Raw genomic sequence first — 19,842 nt, forward strand, 5'->3', positions numbered from 1 at the left:
GCCATCGCTGGTAACTCATGGCAGCCCAGCTCCAGATTGAGCTGTTGTTCACCATCTTAGCTGTAAAGGGCGCAGAGTCACTGGCCCTCATGTGGGATCCAAACCGGGGCCCTGCTGCTCAGAGCTGGCATCCCAAGCCAACTCCAACCCAACGCGCCACTCGGCCGGCCCAAGAAGCTTTTTTCTTGGTCCCCCTATTGCTTATCACAAAATGCCTTGTCCAGTATAGGCATTTGGTAATGGATGGTAACACTGACTCCCATATTATAAAAAAGAAGAAACAATAAAGTCATCCACAATACTATGCATTTGTTTCTTCCTTGCAACGAAGTGGGTGATAAAGACCCAGATACTCAGGCAAAGAAATCCAGTCTCCAGACCTGATGTGTTTACAAGGACAAATTTGTTCATATCTAACTAGCCCCAAAATATGGCTGCTAACGAAGGACAGTAGAGAAATGAATATTTGGTGAGGCGCCAGACATGTGGTTGGGAACTGACATGATGGCCTGGAATAACAGGGACATCCATTGCAAACCTAGAGATGATAAACACTCTCAGTAAAGAGTATGAACCTGTCAACTTTGATTATGTGGAGATGTACTTTGTTCCAAAGTTCCTGAAAACCACTAGAAAGAGTATATGTGTGACTAGTTATTTTTTGCTAAGTCTTCAAAGATACAATATTGCTTGTTTTCACACCCTCCTGGTGATGACAAGAGGAGTGACAAGAAAGATTATCTGCATTTCACAGAACGAAGAGGAGCAGCCCTGGGAGAGTAATGTGGCAGCATACTATTTTCTGACAAAGATCACGATTGAAGTAAGTGCCCAGGTGCCTACTGCGAAGACACAAAATATATTGATAACCCTTGAAGGTTCCATTGGCATGAAGGGGGAGATGAAGGTAAATTTGTAGATGCAGGTAGGAAGCATAGCATTAAAGCCTGTGGAGAACACATCCCCTCCCCAACAATGATGAGAATGAGGGACACTCTTGAGGAGCCACTTGGAAGCAAGCCCACCACTGCTACTTCTGTCAGTTATGACGCTTTATGCCACGAAAAGCAACTCTTTAATTCCAAGGCTTGGAGAATCACTGCCCTGGCTCAGCTCCACAATCCAGCCATGCTAAGAGCTTGTCTCTGCTGAGACGCCTGTACATCCTAAAGGGAACTTTCAGGATTGGGCGTGATCCATGCCATCTAAGCAAGTGATGAGTTCTCCTTGAACCAATGTTATAGGGTAGTTTTGAGATTAAATGAGAAAATGCATACATTTAAAGCATGTAGAATAGGGCCTAGTACATAGGGAAGCATTTGATAAAGGTTACTCCTTATTTTAAAATTTCTGGCCCTGATTAGACAAGGTCTGACAACTAAGTTTGTGAACTTGTTGCAAGGATATTGCTAAACTTTTCTGATATCAGAGGGATTATTTACTATGAATTTGTACCAGCTGGACAAACAGTTAACCAAATACTATTTAGAAGTGCTCAAAAGGCTGTGTGAAAAGTTAGACGACCTGTACTTTTCACCAATTCATGGCTCTTGCATCATGAAAATGCACCAGCTCACAGGCCACTGTCTGTGAGGGAGTTTTTAGTCAGTAAACAAATCACTGTATTGGAACACCCTTCTTACTCACCTGATCTGGTCCCCAATGACTTCTCTCTTTACCTGAAGATAAAGGAAATATTGAAAGGAAGACATTTTGATGACATTCAGGACATCAAGGATAATATGATCACATCTCTGATAGCCATTCCAGAAAAAGAGTTCCAAAACTGCTTTGAAGAGTGGGCTAGGTACTGGCATTAGAGCATAGCTTCCCAAAGGGAGTACTTCGAAGGTTACCATAGTGGTATTCAGCAATGAGGTATGTAGCACTTTTTCTAGGATGAGTTTGTGAACTTAATTATCAGACCTTGCAGTTGCCAGTCTTTGCTATTTTTGTTGGGAATAAATTCTGTAAGTTCTCTACCTGATTTTTTGTTAACTATTAGGTATTTTGGGCTTAACCAAACTTGCTTCTCTCCCCCTTCATATGTATTCCCGAATTTCACTCTGAGCTTTGAAGAAAGTGATGACCAAGAATATATCAGTTCTGCCAGATTGCATAGGAGTAGCTAATTGATCGTTCTGATCAAATTATCCAGTCTTCAAGCACCCAGTTTTCTCAGTTGTCCTTATCTTCTGCCACATTTGACCCCACTCAAGTGGCCCAAAACAGTGGTTGTGATATCATATAAATATATCACTTGAGCAACATGATGTTCTTCTTGGACTATCTCCACCATCTATATATAGTCTTTTCAAGGATGGATGCTAGGCATCTTTGCCCTGATGATTTGTGCTTCCAATGCATGAGACAGCTTTCTTTAAATTTATTTTTCAATTATTGTTGACATAAAATATTATATTAGTTTCAGGTGCACGAAACAACATAGTGATTAGACATTGATATAACTCACAAAGTGATCACCCCAATAAGTCTATTACCCATCTGACACTGTGCTACTTATTATATTCTTGATGATATTCCCTATGCTGTACTTTACATCCCCACAACTATTTTTTAATTATAGTTGACATTCAATATCATTTTATATTAGTTTCAGGTGTACAAAACAACATAATGATTCGACGCTTATATACCTCACAATATGATCACCCTGATAAGTCTATCTTAATCATTCAGTACAAATGCTACTTCAAGCAAGCATTAACAGATGGCGATCTGTATTTTATAGCATGCCAGTATTTTCCAGGCAAAATTTATGGTTCAACCATCGGTAAGCTGAATTCTGCCTCATTTTTCTTTTTTTGTTTAATCTTTAGCAAGCAACCATCCCAAAAACGCAAAGCATGTTTTGTAATGAAGTAATCGCCATTGACCAATAATGTAGTCTCATTTCTGTCCTCCCCACTCCTCCATTCTCAGGTTGTGTGCATACAACACACATAGTAATGGCAATGTCAGAACAGGTACTGGTAGTGGAGTCCCAGGCAAGAAAACTCTTACCTTCAAGTTCAAATACTAAGGCGAGTTGACATTTCACCACACTCTGCAGTCCCTGCATAACCTTCTACCTACTCAATACTATTCCCTGCAACTAAGCAGCAGGACCACTCTTCTAATATTTGTAAATCTCGGTCTAATATAGTACCTAAGCACAAAGGGCATCTCCAGGAAGGATGGATGAACTTAACCTCATGGGACAAACCCAGACATGGTGGAGTCTTGGCTCCACCTCCTATTAACTATGTGACCTTTAACAAGTCAATGTTCATCTCAGATTTCTTGTCAGTAAAAAGAGCTAATAATAGGGCCGGCCGAGTGACTCAGTTGGTTACGAGTGCAAGCTCTGAGCAACAGGGTCGCTGGTTCGATTCCCACATGGGCCAGTGAGCTGTGCCCAAGCTGAGCTGCTGCTGAGCTGCCAACAGGTGGCAGGATGGCTCAGCTGGTGAGAGCACGTGCTCCTAACAACAAGGTTTCTGGTTCGACTCCCACATGGGATGGTGGGCTGTGCCTACCGGCAGCTGAGATTGAACACGGCACCTTGAGCTGAGTGGCCGTGAGCTGTTGACGGGCAACCCGATGGCGACTGGACTTGGAACCGAGCTAGCTGCACTCTCCACAACTAAGATTGAAGGACTACAACTTGGCTGTCCCCCTTCTGCAATTCCCCAACACTGTTCCTCTCCCCCAATTCCCCAATAAAATCTTTTCAAAAAGAGGTAATAATAACATTTGCTTTATAGACCTATTGTAATGATTAAGCGAGATAATATTATATGAAGCACCTTGCACAGTGCCACATATATAGAAAGCAGTCAATGAACTGTAATTAATAAAAGCAGTATTATATGTTTGCTACATGTGAGAATGGTTGTAATTCTTGTACATGCATTACCTTATTTAAATAAATTAAATTATTCCTCAAATGTCTCCTTTTGGTGAACTTCCCAACCACTTTAAGTTTACACATTTCCTGTCTGCACCACTGCTTATTCTCCTGCCCTTCCACCACCCCTTATGATGTATTCCCTTTTAAAATACTATACATTTTACTTATTGTTTAATGACAGTATCCATCCACTAGCACAGGCATAAGGGCAGGGAATTTTCTGCTTTGTTCTTTGCTGGATGCCAAGACCATACAATAGTACCTGGTATGCAGTAAGCACTCAATACAATTTTTGAATGGGTGAAGAATTTAATAATCCTCAAGAAAATCCTGTGAAGCAGGCATTGTTAGTATCCTCTCTTTACAACTGAAGAAACTGCTGCACAGAGAGAGTAAGTAACTTTCCCAGGGAAGTGTTGGGATTTTAAAGCAGCAATTGGGCTCCAGAGTTTTCCATTCTAAACATTATCCTATACTGTTTCTTTTAAAGAACTCATGGAGGGAGATAGGGAAGAGAGGGGAGAGAGTGGAGAAGGGAAACAGGAGGGAGGAGAAGGGGGAGAACATATGAATGAGAGAATGAGAATAATGGGAAAAGCTTATGTAATTCTATAAACATGAAGGTGTATGAGTATGTATGTATGTACTCATATTTATTTTTCATTTTGTTCTCCTCCTTCCCATGAACATGATCTACTTCTTTTCTGATAAAATTTCTGTGCCATATTTTGGGAAGCTAGATTTGGCCTTTTAATAAAGGCAGTGATCAATCATTGGTCCCCAAAATAGCATCTTTAGAGGACATTTCCATTGTACAACTTTCTCTCCATTGGTATATGTGTCTTTTTACAACGTTCAATGGGTGGTAAATATGTACGCACCAAAAAAACCTAAAGCGGGGCCGGCCGAGTGGCTCAGTTGGTTAAGAACTCGCTCAAGAGTGCAAGCTCTGAGCAACAGCGGTTTGATTCCCAGCCCGAGCTGAGCTGCCGCTGACCTGCCAACAGGCGGCAGGATGGCTCAGCTAAAAAAAAAACAAACTGAAGTTATTCAACAACTGTACTAGATGTTCTGGCCAGTGCAATAAGGCAAGAAAAAAAGGCATTCATATTGGAAAAAAAGAATAAAGCTGTCTTTATTTAAATAAACAAAGACATAATTATCTATGTAGAATATCCAATGGAATCTACAAAAAAAAAATTCCTCAAAGTAATAAGTGAGCTTAGCCAGTTTGCAGGACATAGGATTAATATACACACACAAAAAGTTGTACTTCTATATATTAGAAATGAACAATTACAAATTGAAATAAAGCAATACTATTTAGCATCACATTAAAAGTATGTAATAATTGGGCCGGCCGAGTGGCGCGATGGTTAAGAACTCGCTTGGGATGCCAGAGGGCCCCGGTTCGGATCCCACATATGAGGGCCAGTGACACTGCCCTCTACAGCTAAGGTGCTGAACAACAGCTCAACCTGGAGCTGGGCTGCCATGAGTCGCCGGCGACGGCGTGGGCTGCAGTCCCTGTGGCAGTGGGTTGCCATGGACTACCGTGTATAGCCAGCAACCAGCGTGAGCGGCCAGCAGCCGCAGTGAGCGGCCGTCCAGAAGCCGGCGACTGATCTGCCTCGCCAGAGAAGAGTGCAATGATGGTGCCAACTTGGGCCAGTGAAGCAACGTCCTCCACAACTAGACTGAAGAACAAAACGACAGCAACTTGTCTGTTCCCCTTTCCCCAATTCCCCAGCACTGTTCCCATCCCCCCAATTCCCCAATTAAAAAAAAAGTCTGTAATAATTGGGAATACATCTGACAAAAGATAGGAAAGACATGTACACTGAAAACCACAAAACATTGCAGAATGAAATTAAAGAAGACTGAAATAAAAGGAGGGATACACTACTCATGGGTTGGATGACTCAATACTGTTGTTTGTTCTCCCCTAAATTTGATACACAGATTCAACACAATCCCTGCCAAAATCCCAGCAGGTGTTTTTTTATTTTTCTGGAAATTTATAGACTGATTCGAAAATTCATGTGGAAGTGCAAAGGACCTAAAATAACCAGAGCAACTTTGAAAAAGAAGAGAGGAATTAGAGGACTCACAACCATCTGATTTAAAGATGTATTATAAAACTAGAGCGATTAAGGCAGTGCGGAATTGGCATAAGGATAAACGTATCTATCAATTGAGAATCTAGAAATGGATATGTATATGAATGACTTTGGCACCTTTGTTGAAAATATATATAACTGTTTTTCAACAAAGGCGTCAAAGTAGTTCAATGGAAAAGTGATATTCTGAAGAAACGGTACTGGAACAACTGCTTATCCGTATGTAAAACAAACAAAACAAAACAAACAAAACCTTGATCTCTACTTTGCATTATATACAAAACTTAACTCAATTTGGCTATCTGCCCTAAATTTAAAACCTAAAACTATAAAACATCTAGCAGAAAACACAGGTGAAAACCTGTGTGACTTTGGATTAGGCAAAGATTTCTTAGATATGATACCAAAAGCATAATCCAGTAGAGGGGAAAAAACCCCAATAAATTCAATTTCATCAAATTAAAAACTTCTACTCTACACTTAATGCTTCTACACTCCAGGTTTTTAGTCACTGTTGGATTGATAATAATTTTGATAGCACATCAGATTTTCCCTGTGTTCCCATGTTCTCTGCATATTGCAAACCATAGTGGGCCATGTTTAATTGCCTAGTTGTCTGAAAACCACAGATTTGGCATAGAGGTGTTAGAAGATGTCATTTATTGAGCTTCTGTAATTCCCTCAGCTCAGAAAGAGCTGGACTGAGAACTAAAATTATTTGGTTGAAAGGACAGATGGATCATTGGTATGTGAATGGATAGACAGACAGAGGGAGGGAGGAGAAAGGAAGGGGAGAAAGGATGGAGGGAAAAGAGAGAGGAAGAGAGGGAGAAAAACAAGAGAAAGAGATTTATTACATAGAGGAAAATGGACGAGTTCTGTTTCACATTATTCTTACTTGCATTCCTAGGCTTTCTCTAGTGGGAGAAAGAAATGGAATTCCAGCCAGCACCTGGGAATTGGACATAACCCTGAACTTTGCAAGAACAATGCAAATAAGAGTTCTCAACCATGTATGTCACAGAGAGGAAAAAAGTTATTGAGGGCCCTTGTTCTAGACAGCAGCATATTGGTTCCACGATTTTGCATGGCAGATGAGAAGGGAGAAAAATGGTTCCTGATTCCCACTGCTCCATCAGCAGAACACTCTTCTTGACTAAGCTGTAGAATCAAGACCAGTATGGACAGTCAGATATTAGGGGGCAATTATTATGTTAGTAAGTATACTCTACATCTTAACCATCACAAAGTTGCATGTGTACCACTAGGAAATGTTTCCATGGCTGCAGTGCTTCTTCCTTGATCTTCCACTAGTTTCTCATCTCGCCCAGTCTGTGGGCATTATTTATGTAGTGCCAGTGGTGCTGGGGTTTCTGCTCCCCCATTTCTGGATCTGGCAAAGCAGATAACCAGGCTATCTGTGCCAACAAGAGCTCTCATTTGGTCAGAATCATATTGGCCAGGTCACACTGTCCTCAGCTGCAATATGTTGGCAGCTGAAGCAAACATAATCACTAGTTGACATTTATTAAGCACTTGCTTGTGCCAAGTGCTAGGAGAGACTTACTTGGATTATGACATTTCATCTTCATAACAGCCCAATGAGGTAGGTACAAAGTTCATCAGTGGTAGAGCCAGGATTCAAATCCGGGTCTATCTGGCTCCAAAGCTGATGTCCTTTCAATACACACAATGCTGCATGATGAATTTATTGAAAGACATCTTTGAACAGCCCTGTGCTGCAGCTGATTACTAGGAGGTTAAACCGCAAAGTATGTCAAGCATATCTGTGTGTTATTTGCTCCTTCTTACTAAAAGTCTTTTCCGAATGTCTAAGGCTAGTTTCCTGCCTTATTAATGAATGCACTTTCTGGGACAGATTTGACATTTCATTGTAACCAAAGGTCTCATATGATACTGGATGGGGAATATTGGAGGAAAAGGCAATTAAGCTACAAATGAACTGATTCTCAGGTATTTGTACTTAAAAGCTGTATTTAGGAATGCATTCTAACATCATTTTATGATTTTGCCATTTGTCTTTTTCTACAAAGGAGCAATTGCAGGGTGGGGGAGCGAGAGGGAAGGGGGGGAAGGAGGGAAAGAGAGAAGGAAGGGGAGGAATGGAAGGATAGATCAGGCAGTTTAACACTTTGGTTTATCATAAGCCTCTGTGATATTAGACTTATTCTAATAGCTAAACTAAGGCACTGCTGACAACATCATCACATAAAACTACAGCAATTACTTGAAAAGTTGAATACTTAGCCATTTGATTGCTATGTTCATACGCCATACAACCATTTCAAAGCGCAAGTACACACACAAAAGTGTACACACTTTCATACACAGAGGCAAAACGAGGGGTTTTAGCAGCCTTCTAAGCTAGGGATTCTAAGCCTGTTGTCTTAGAAAAAATACATGGCTGTCAACTAGGGGAAACAACATAATCATGAGATCATAGTATGCAGGACTCGACTCCAGCGATGCACATATAAACAGCTGAGTCTGAACATAAAACGGCACCACTCTGAATCCATACAAAACAGACAAGACATCTCTTCTTTACTAAAGCAGGAAAGTTTTTCATTTGGCTCCTGCCAACCAAAACGAAAGGAGAGTTTAGTTTATTTATGAAGCTATGTGCTCCTGACTGCTCTGATCTGGAGGCTGCTGAATAAACAAGTCTGTTTGTTATGAGATAATTTTGGCAAAAACAGGTTGGAGTCAGTCTTCATGTGGCATCTGCTATCAGGGTAAGCTCTAGATAGATCTGTGAAGTCGGCAAGGTTTGACTTGGTCATCTCTTATTCTCCTTCTGTACTCTGTTGTATCAATTTTAGCATCCTTTCCTCCCCCTTAGCCTGATTCACTTAAGCCAATATTTATAGTGTCTAACTTAATACTTATGGTATCATTTCCCAGGCACTGTGCTTGGGTGCTCTGTCCTAGTCCTGTAATATTCATGACCTTCACTAGTATTTGAAAATTGAACTTAGTCCTTGTCATTCTATAGCCTGAGCCTATGTGAAAACCATTTCAGGCTGAGAGGAGTGATTGATTTCCATCATCATCTGCAACTGCCTGCAATCTAATGTTTAAATTGATGCCTCTGAATGTTAGACAGACAGGCACACACACACACACACACACACACACATACACACACACACACACACACACACACACACACACACACACACACACACCCTTAGCCTTGGTTGACTGATTTGCGGGAGAATAGCTGTAGTGACCTACGATGTAGTGACCTACGAGTTCTCTTTATTGCTTTCTTGATGAAGGGGTGTGTTAAAGGCATGAGATCGCTCTACAATAATGTTGAGAAAGGGTGAATATCCAAACACAACGAGAATGATGTTATTTTACAGAAAAAGTAAAGCTTTTGAGAAGTGCATGCTATTTCCTTTCATCATCACTACTGATACATGTTTTTAAAAGCATAATGATTGTAATTTCTCCCCAAAGTCTCCATCTTCACAGTGGCTAAGAGAAACCACCCACATAGCTACCATGGCATATGGAGGGCAGAGCACTCAGCCGAACATACTGAGACCAAGATCCAAGCCACATTTGGTGTGATTAACTGAAGTATCTTGCTATCTGGGAGAAGAATTGTGGTGTACACTGTAGTAGAAAGAGCATGAGCCAAGTATGAGAAGGCCAGGATTCTAAGCTGACTAACCAGATATGTGACTCTGGGAAAGTGACTGACCCTTCTTAAGTCTTAGTGTCCTTATCTGTTCAGCAAAAGAGTTGGTCTCAGGTAAAATATGCTTTGATAGAAAATGAAAATTTGTAATGGCTCTCGTGGCTACCATGTATGCTCAGCCTTGACAGTTTAAGTGCTTTCTGGGAACAACCCAATGGATCAGCAAGTGCATTTACTGTAGCCTGATTTGTTGGTCAGAATAACAGAATCACATTACCAAAGGGAACCAAATGTGAGGTTAAATATGGTGGCCTGGCCTGGTTGGTCATGGTTCAACTTCTGCAAAACCTATGCTTTCTGATCTCAGAGGTATGGCCCTGCACTGATTTTTTTTTCTGTCTTGTCAATTTGGCTCACTGTTGGCATAAAAAAAAACTGCATGTACCCCCCTCAAAGTCATTGCCAGGGTAGTCTGGCTCTGCTGCTCACACATATCCCATTCCATCTGTTCCTCCCTGAAAGAAAGAGTTGGCTACCCCGCTTCAGATTCAGGCAATAAAACAGAGCAAGCAGAACTGACACAATGTTCAAGCTGTAGGTTTCTTAAGCTACTCAGCAAGCTACACTGCATGTCAGTTGGCTCCAAATGGATTGAAGTCAGGGAAAAAAAGGCAGAATTGGCCATTCAGTTTTAGCTTTGGTCTAATTCACAACTCCAACTTGTTCTTATCAACATCGAAGGATTCTGCCCACCTTAGTGACTAATTTGCGTTTTTCTCTTCTGACCTAGCCTTGCTCCCTGGTAAATGGAGATAATTAAAGGGTTCATGGGTCACCTCTTAGAAGCCTTCATTAAAATCCCCACATGAAGGGCCGGCTGAGTGGTTCAGTTGGTTAAGAGCTCGCTCAAGAGTTTGAGCTCTGAGCAACAGCGGTTCTAGTCAGCCCGAGCTGAACAGCCGCTGAGCTGCCAACAGGTGGCAGGATGGCTCAGCTAAAAAAAAAAAAAAAAGAAAGAAAATCCCCACATGACGACCTCCCCACTCCAACTATGGCACTGGTTAGGGGTGACTTCTTTTGTCTCCAACAGCACCCTGTGACTGCCTCACCGTAAACACCTCATCATCATCTTCTGTCTGTCTTCTACTAAGACTGTGAGCTCCTTGAGGGCACCTGTTGTATCTTGCATTTGTCTATGTGACTCCAGGGTCTAGCACAATGGCACAATGTAAAAATTCAATATATTGTCGTTATTATTATTATTTAAATTATTGGGGTTAAAGAAGGGTTTGAACAAAATTGTTCATTTGGAGACCCCAAGTAGGCACACAATAGTCTGTCCAAGCCTCAATTTCTGCACACATAAAGTAGAAATAATAATAATGTTTATTTCATGAGCTTTTGGTGGGTGAGGACTTACGAGACAAAATGTATCAAGAGGTTGACCCATAGCACTCACTCAACACATATTCTTTATTATTTTTAGCCATGATGTATATTTGAGACAGCTTGACTTTTGCATTTTTTGTTTCTTCAAAAAGCAGGAGACCCAATTTCTTTTCAAAGAAGAAAAGAACACTCCCTCTATCTTTCAGCCTGTATCTAGTCTCAAAATAACATAGGGAAAGTCAAAAAGTGCTCCATATACCACTGTCATTAAGTCAGATAATATGAGAAAACCCAGCAGAACAGCACCCTTGATGCTGGCTGTTGTGAAAATGCACCACGGGAAAAAGCCCTGGGATGCTGAAATATACCTATCCCCCTCCCTCACCACCATCTTCCCCCCGCCCCCGCCGCCAAAAAAGAGAACACAGGGCCGGCCGAGTGGCACGATGGTTAAGAACTGGCTTGGGATGCCAGAGGGCCCCAGTTCGGATCCCGCATATGAGGGCCAGTGACACTGCCCTCCACAGCTAAGATGCTGAACAACAGCTCGACCTTGAGCTGGGCTGCCGAGAGTCGCCGGCGACGGCGTAGGCTGCAGCCCCTGTGGCAGTGGGTTGCCATGGGCTACCGTGTGTAGCCAGCAGCCAGCGTGAGGGGCTGTCCAGAAGCCGGCGACTGATCTGCCTCGCCCAGGAAGAGCGCAATGATGGTGCCAACTTGGGCCAGTGAAGCAGTGTCCTCCACAACTAGACTGAAGCACAAAACAACAGCAACTTGTCTGTTCCCCTTCCCTCAATTCCCTAGCGCTGTTCCCATCCCCCCAATTCCCCAATAAAAATCTTAAAAAAAGAGAGAGAACACATAGGATATAACTACCCTCTCTGAACTATACCATTCGTGCCTAGACATTGATAGACGCTGTTCTAAAAAGTGTAAAAAATGCCCCCAACAGTCTCATCGTGTCCCTGGAAGGTCAGTATTGCTCCTATTGACAAAAATATCCTAAGGCAAAAACATGTAAAAAAAAGAATTGACAACAACAACAACAACAAAACCCTCCTCAAAACTGATAGGAGATAAGAGAAAGGATACCTGGCACACATATCCATGAAGAGCATATTGAAAAATAGAAAACTTTATTTTACATTAATTATCAACAAAAATAATAAGGAATTTAAAAAAAACTAGGTCAATCGGTGAGTCACATACATGGCAAATAAAAGACACCTAACTCAGAATGTGCCAAGAGGGAGACCCTCACCTGGCAGAAGCTTGGGATGAGTCCAAATGCAGCAAGTGGGATACAGATCATGTTTATCTACTTAAGAATGTATTTATGCAAGACTCCTGTTAACAACCTGGGTATGGTATTAAGTATGCGTTCTCTATGTCATCTTAACTCAGATTCTAACTGCTCCTTTGGTGGCTGACACAGAGTTTTCATGCAAAAGGTAAGAAAATGGGTTCCTGCAAAGCCAAAAGAAACAAAACAATGCCCTTTTCAAAATGCAATCACAAACACCCATAATAATACATCGGGGTCTAATAAAAGGAGATTGTGCCCTGCAGTTGTCAGTGTGACAGGTGTATACAAGGTGCCGTGACATGGCCTGTCATTTTTGCAAGCACGGAGTTGTGAAAAGCAATCCTCCAATGCCATCTCTGTTAACTGTGAGTGCACGCTGATGATACACTGGGACTAATTTGGAAAACATTCAGCTGCTTGGGAATGTATACATCAATTCCCTTCCTTCATAATTTATACAGCATTTTGATTGTGGTGCTTGGTAATAAATAACTGAAATGACTTCTAACTGCTCTGAGATTTAGTCTTATGTCTTCACCACCACTTTTTATATTCTGCAGGATAGCCCACATTCAACTTCACATGCAAATCTGAAATGGTATTCAGGAAGAGAAGAAGAGGGGAAAAAAAGCAGTTGATGGATCTTTCACTTTGGGAATTGAATATAATCTTATATTCAAAGTGCAGCACTATAACAGTCCAATGCTGAATACATAAAATACACGACCATTAAAAATTCACCTTTCATTGCAAAGCCATGCTCTTGTAGTGACATATCGTATTGCTAGATTAGAGCTTTTAACATGATGAAGGCATCTTTTATCTTCTCCTAGATGCAGCCTGGGTGCTTCTTTAGGACTGTATTTCTGCCTGTCACAATGCCCCACACCCCTGAGAGAGACAGCTTACAGAGAGCCCAAGTCATTCACCAAAGAGCTGTAGCCACTTGAAGGGGAAGTGCCTAATTAGAGATATGCCATCTGCACAGGATCACATCATTTCAGATTGCCATGCTCTGCTGAATCCAAAGGGAAAGATCAGCCAATGCTGTTTTCTGGAATTAGCCCAAAGCAGTAAATCTAATATCACAAATATTCAGCCAATATAAGTTTTGATGATACCGAAAAGACAGTTCCCGGTAGGACATGGTACACGCTAGTTACTAGGAAAAATATATATATTATGTAAATAAGTGATTTGGTTACAATTTAAGTGTATTTAACCCAGGAAATTTATGGAATGGCTTTCCAGGTTCTTCTAAATCAACCCTAAATCTTCATGTAGGGATCAAAGACATATTTTCATGGATTTTGCAAATCATAAAATGATTGATCAGAAGCTTCTGCTTCTTCTTTTCTTAATTTTTGAAACTCATATTCCAAATCTTATATTGCTATGTCTTTGCCCTTCATAGTCAGCCATAAAAGTTATCTTTCCAAATTCATCTCCTGATTTCCCCCTCCTTCTCCTCCCCCTTCTTTAATCCTTCATGCACCCAATATTCCCTATCATACCTTACTCATTTAAATTCCCCAGTGACTAGCCCAGCCCAAGGCATACAGGAAGCATTCTGCAAATCTTTGTTGAATGAATGATAAAATGAGGACAGCATGTGGCTTTTTGATAGCTATGTTAGTTGCCCAAGGGCATTTTTCACTTACTTCCCACTCGTAGATGTATTCCGGGCCTTTTTGGATGATGGAGAGTTGGCATCTGGATTAGTGTTTGGAGAACCCCGTCTATCCTTACTATACCCACGAAAAGAACAGAAAAATATATACAATAATGACCACAGAGACAAAAAGCATATCTATATATCTGTATCTGCATTTATCTATCTATCTCTCTCTCTCTCTCTCTCTCTCTCTCTCTCTCTCTCTCTCTCTCTCTCTCCAAAATAAAGCATGATCTTACCCAATGGTGCCCTTCAAATGTAAAGACAATGGGAACCATTGGTCAAGTTCAAACAAAGATATCCTTTTGGCATTCAAAGCTTGAGCTAGTGGACTCCGTTCATGATATCACCACAACCCAGGCTCCACGTGAGGAGGCTCTAGTAAAAAAATGTATAAAAATAACTAGACTTACATATAAAATCCTTTCTTTTCAGCCTGGATTTTCTGCATTATAAGTTCAGTTACAAAGCTGCTGACTTTTAGTAAAGTATGTAGATGTCAAATGACTTCTAAAAGTCTTTGGGAGATACTATCAGATGAATTAATAATTTCTACTCATAATGTTAACATGGGAAGGCCATGAATTCAGTTATTCTTTCAGGAGAAGCACCACCTGCTTCATGAGTAATTGAATTTAAATCTCCACCTTCAATAACTCCACAGCTTATGTCAAACCTTGGAAACAATTACGAAATAAATCACTAGGAAGGTCTGCTTAATCTCATCAGGTTAATAAATGCAGACGAATTAATCACTTGAAGGTAAACAAAAAGGAATAATTGATTGGAGTCTTCTTGATTGCTTTATTCTATTTTCTTTATCAAACTATTTTTACCATTATCTTCAATTCAGCTGCTATGCCTTGAAATTATTGCTTTACTTCATCTTCAGCTTTTCACGGAAACCAGTTCAAAGCCTTTCTTGCCACATGATGATGTGTGGAATTATTTATCCTGATTTCATCAGAAAGGTGTTTTTTTTGTTGTCGTTGTTAGTAAGATCTATGTCAGTATAACTTTTATGAAGGGTGAAGGTAAAAAAGAAAAATGCATACCTTGGATTTCAATGAGTACAATAGAACCTTCCAAAGGCACAGGATGTTGTCTCAGAGAATGTCAAAGAGCTTTCCAGATATTTCTGAATCTTATAGGTACCTAAGAAATAGGTACTTGCAAGTAGCTGTATTTGTATATGGGATAGCCGCCCATTAGTTTTAAATGGCTACACGAGTGTGATGGGAACAAGAGATAATCATGGGATCCTGGTGAATGCAAAGGTAATAAAGATGTGTGTGGGCAAAAACAACAGCTAATAAGACAGGTAGCAAAAGTCCCAGCAGGTAGGATTCAGTGTACAGGAGGACCCAAAAGTAGTTCTTTGAAGTGGGAGATAGCAAGGTGAGCTCCTATCTTCCGCTGGGGTGGGTGGTTCTGGAGAGAGTGGGCATGCATTCTATCCCAGGGGGAGTGTCAGAAGCCCACTGAGACAAAGTGCTGGGATTCTACACAGTGCAGGGACTATTTCCCTGTGCTGCTCGGAGACTCACCAGGATGTGGCTATATTCCGTTTGGGGACTGCAGAACTCATTCTGTGCTGCCCCTGCCCATCCACTATGGCCATCTACCCTTCTCATCCAGAGCCAAGCTCAGAAACTAAGTATTAATACCGAACAATTAGACAAAAACTGTAACTCAGAATAATTCAAAACTATCCCTTTCAGAAGGTCAGTGCAGTGTAATGCAAAAGACACAATGTGCTATGTGTTACAAATTCAAGCAGGTCTAAATTTCCTCACTTCCACACCCTGGTCACAGGCCACTGAGCATCCTCCTCCTAGCCCCTTGCTCGAACAGGAGGCAGTGGGAAACTTTACCGGAAGCATTCTGAAACAAGGTTATTTTGTTTTTTGGGGCTTTTTTATTTTAAAAATTAGTTTCAGGTGCACAAAACAACATTGTGATTAGGCATTTACATACCTCACAAAGTGATAAGGCCAACAAGTCTACCACCTATCTGACACCGTGCATAGCTATTACAACACCATTGACTATATTCCCTATGCTGGACATTATATCCCCTGACTATATATTTTTTAAATTATAGTTGACATACAATATTATTTTATACGAGTTTCAGGTGTACAGCATAGTGGTTAGGCATATATATATATATATATATATATATATATATATATATATTTATTTTATGAAATGATCCCCCAATAAGTCTAGTACTCAGCTGACACCATACATAGTTTTTACAATATTATTGATTATATTCCCTACGGTGGACTTTACATCCCTATGATTATTTTGTAACTACCAATTTGTATTTTCTCATCCCTTCACTTTTCTCATCCATCCCAACTCCCCTCCCATCTAGCAACCATAAGTTTGTTCTCTGTATCTGAGTCTATTTTTGTTTGTTTGTTTGTTTGTTTCTTCTGTTCTTTAGATTCCACATATAAGTGAGATAATATGGTATTTGTCTTTCTCTGTCTGACTTATTTCACTTAGCATAATACACTCTAGGTCCATCCATATTGTCACAAATAATAAGATTTCATTCTTTTTTATGGCAGAATAATTCTCCATTGCTTATATGTACCACTTCTTTATCCAATCGTCTACTGAAGGGCATTTCGGTTGTCCCATATCTTAGCTATTATGAATCATGCTGCAGTAAACATAAGGGTGCATATATCTTTTCAAATTAGTGTTTTGGATTAATTTGGATAAATAACCAGGAATGGAATTGCTGGGTCATAAAGTAGTTCTATTTTTAATTTTTTGAGGTACCACCACACAGTTTTCCATGGTGGCTGCACCAATTTGCAATCCCACCAACAGTGCATGAGAGTTCCCTTTACTCAACATCCTTGCCAGCACTTGTTGTTTGTTGATTTACTGATGATAGCCATTCTGACAACAGTGAGGGGATAGATATCTCATTGTGGTTTAAATTTGCATTTCTCTGATAATTACTAATGTTAAACATCTTTTCATATGTCTATTGGGCATCTGTATGTCCTTTTTTGGAGAAATGTCTATTCATGTCCTTGGCCCATTTTTAAATTGGATTCTTTATTTTTTGGGTGTTGAGTTGTGTGGGTTTTATAAATTTTGGATATTACCCTTTATTAAATGTATCACTGTTAAATATCTTCTCCAGTTCACTAAGATGTCTTTTAGTTTTGCTGATGGTTTCCTTTGCTGTGCAGTTTTTAGTTTGATGTAGCCCCACTTGTTTATTATTTGTTTTGTTTCCCTTGCCCAAAGGGATATATTGGTTAAAATATTACTTAGGGTAATGTCTGAAAGTTTACTTCCTATATTTTCTTCTAGGAGTTTTATGGTTTTGGGTCTTACATTTAAGTCTTTAATTCATTTTGTGTGTATTCTTGTATATAGAGTAAGAAGGAGGTCCAGTTTCTGGGTTCTTTTTTTCTTGTTTTGCATGTATCTGTCCAGTTTCCCCAGAAACATTTATATAATAGACTGTCTTTACCCCAATATATATTCTTGCTTCCTTTGATATAGATTAAATGACCATATAGGCACGGATTTATTTCTGGACTCTCAATTTTGTTCCATTGATCTATGTGTCTGTTTGTATGCCAGTACCATGCTGTTTTGGTTACTATGTCCTTGTAGTATAATTTGATATCAGGTAACATGATACCTCCAGCTTTGTTCTTTCTCAGGATTACTGTGGCTTTTCAGAGTCTTTTATGGTTCCAGATAAATTTTAGGATTCTTTGTTCTAGTTCTGTGAAAAATGCCTTTGGTATTGTGATAAGGGGTGCATTGAATCTATAGATTGCTTTGGGTAGTATGGACATTTTAACTATATTAATTCTTCCTATCCATGAGCACAGTATATGTTTTCATTTATTTGTATCTTCTTTAATTCCTCTCTTCAATGTCATAATTTTCTGAGTACAGTTCTTTTACTCTCTTGGTTAAATTTATTCTCAGGTATGTTTTTTGATGCAATTGTAAATGGGGTTGTTTTCTTCATTTATCTTGCTCGTAGTTTATTACTGGTATATAAAAATGCAACTGAATTCTGAATATTAATTTTGGATTCTACTACTTTACTGAAGTCATTTATCAGTTCTAATAGCATTCCACTGGAATCTTTCAGGTTCTCTATATAGAGTATCATGTCAGCTATAAATCATTCGTTTTACTTCTTCCTTACCAATTTAGATGTCTTTTATTTCTTTTAGTTGTATGATTGCTGCGGCTAGAACTTCCAATATTATGTTGAATAAAAGTGATGAGGGTGGGCATCCTTATCTTGTTCTTGATCTTAAGGAGAACGTTTTTAGCTTTACCCCATTGAGTATGAGGTTAGCTGTTAGTTTCTCATATATGGTCTTTAATATATGTTCAGGTATATTTCCCCATTCCCACTTTGCTAAGAGCTTTTATCATAAATGGATGCTAAATATTGTCAAATACTTTTCAGCATCTATTAATATGACCAGAGTCTTTATCTTTCATTTTGTTAATGTGGTGTATCATGTTAATTGATTTTTGGATAGTGAACCAACCTTGCATACCAGGACTGAGTACCACTTGATCATGATGTATGATCTTTTCAATGTATTGCTGAATTCTATTTGCTAATATTTTGTTGAGGATTTTTGCATCTATGTTTATTAGGAATATTGGCCTATAGTTTTCTTTTCTTTTTTTGTAATGTTTTTGTTTTGTTTTGGAATCAGGGTAACAGTGGCACCGTGAGATGAGCTTAGGGACATTCCTTCCTCTTGAATTTTTTGGAATAGTTTGAGAAGAATAGGTCTTAATTCTTTTTTGAATGTTTGGTCAAATTCACCTGTGAAGCCATCTGGTCTAGGGCTTTTGTTTGTTGGGAGCTTGTTGATTACCGATTCGATTTCCTTAGAAGTAATCGATTGGTTCAGATATTCTGTTTCTTCTTGATTCAGCCTTGGAAGATTGTATGCTTCTAGGAATTTATCCATTTCTTCCAGATTGTCCAATTTGTTGGTGTATAGTTGCTTGAAGAGTTTTCTTTAAATATTTTGTATTTCTGTTGTCAGTTGTCACTTCTTCATTTCTGATTTTACTTATTTTGCTCCTCTCTCTTTTTTTCTTAATGAGTCTGCTTAAAGGTTTGTCAATTTTGTTTATCTTTTCAAAAAACCAGCTTAGTTTCATGGATCTTTCATAACTTTTGGCCTCTATTTCATTTATTTCCACTTTGACCTTTATTATTTCCCTCCTTGTACTCACTTTGGGCTTATTTTACTGTTGTTTTTTCCAGTTCCCTTAGGTGTAAAGATAGACTGTTGATATGAGATTGTTCTTGTTTCTTTAGGTAGGCCTGCATTGCTATGAATTTCTCTCTTAGAACTGCTTTCACTGCATCCCATAGATTTTAGTCATTTTGTTTTTATTTTCATTTGTCTCAAGGTATCTTTTGGTTTCTTCCTTGATCTCCTTGATGACCCATTCATTATTTAGTAGCATGTTGTATAGACTCCATGTGTTTGTGTGTTTTTCAGGTTTTTTTCTTGTAGCTGATTCTAGTTTTATACCACTGTTGTAAGAGAAGATATTTGGTATTATTTCAATCTTTTAAAATTTATTGAGACTTGTTTTTGTGGCCTAACATGAGATCTATCTTGGAAAATGTTCCATGTGCACTTGAGAAGAATGTATATTCTGCTGCTTTGCAGTGAAATGCTCTAAAGCTATCCATTAAATCCATGTGTTCCAGGGTGTCATTTATGGTGC

General features: G+C 39.5%; 1 protein-coding gene across 6 annotated transcripts in view; it reads right to left on the reverse strand.

Annotated features, from left to right (window-relative positions):
• Positions 1-19,842, reverse strand: part of HS6ST2 (heparan sulfate 6-O-sulfotransferase 2) — a 369,569-nt gene that overhangs the window by 46,474 nt on the left and 303,253 nt on the right. For 4 of the 6 annotated variants that reach the window (XM_019627476.1, XM_019627475.1, XM_019627480.1 and 1 more), the window contains one exon: positions 14,060-14,146. The exons of the other annotated variants lie outside the window; for them this stretch is intronic. In XM_019627476.1, the coding sequence (XP_019483021.1) occupies positions 14,060-14,146 (87 nt within the window). The remainder of the gene's footprint in view (positions 1-14,059; positions 14,147-19,842) is intronic. 6 annotated transcript variants of the gene reach the window in all.

This window comes from Hipposideros armiger, unplaced genomic scaffold (genome assembly GCF_001890085.2).
Source record: "Hipposideros armiger isolate ML-2016 unplaced genomic scaffold, ASM189008v1 scaffold_733, whole genome shotgun sequence".
NCBI classification, from domain to species: Eukaryota; Metazoa; Chordata; class Mammalia; order Chiroptera; family Hipposideridae; genus Hipposideros; species Hipposideros armiger.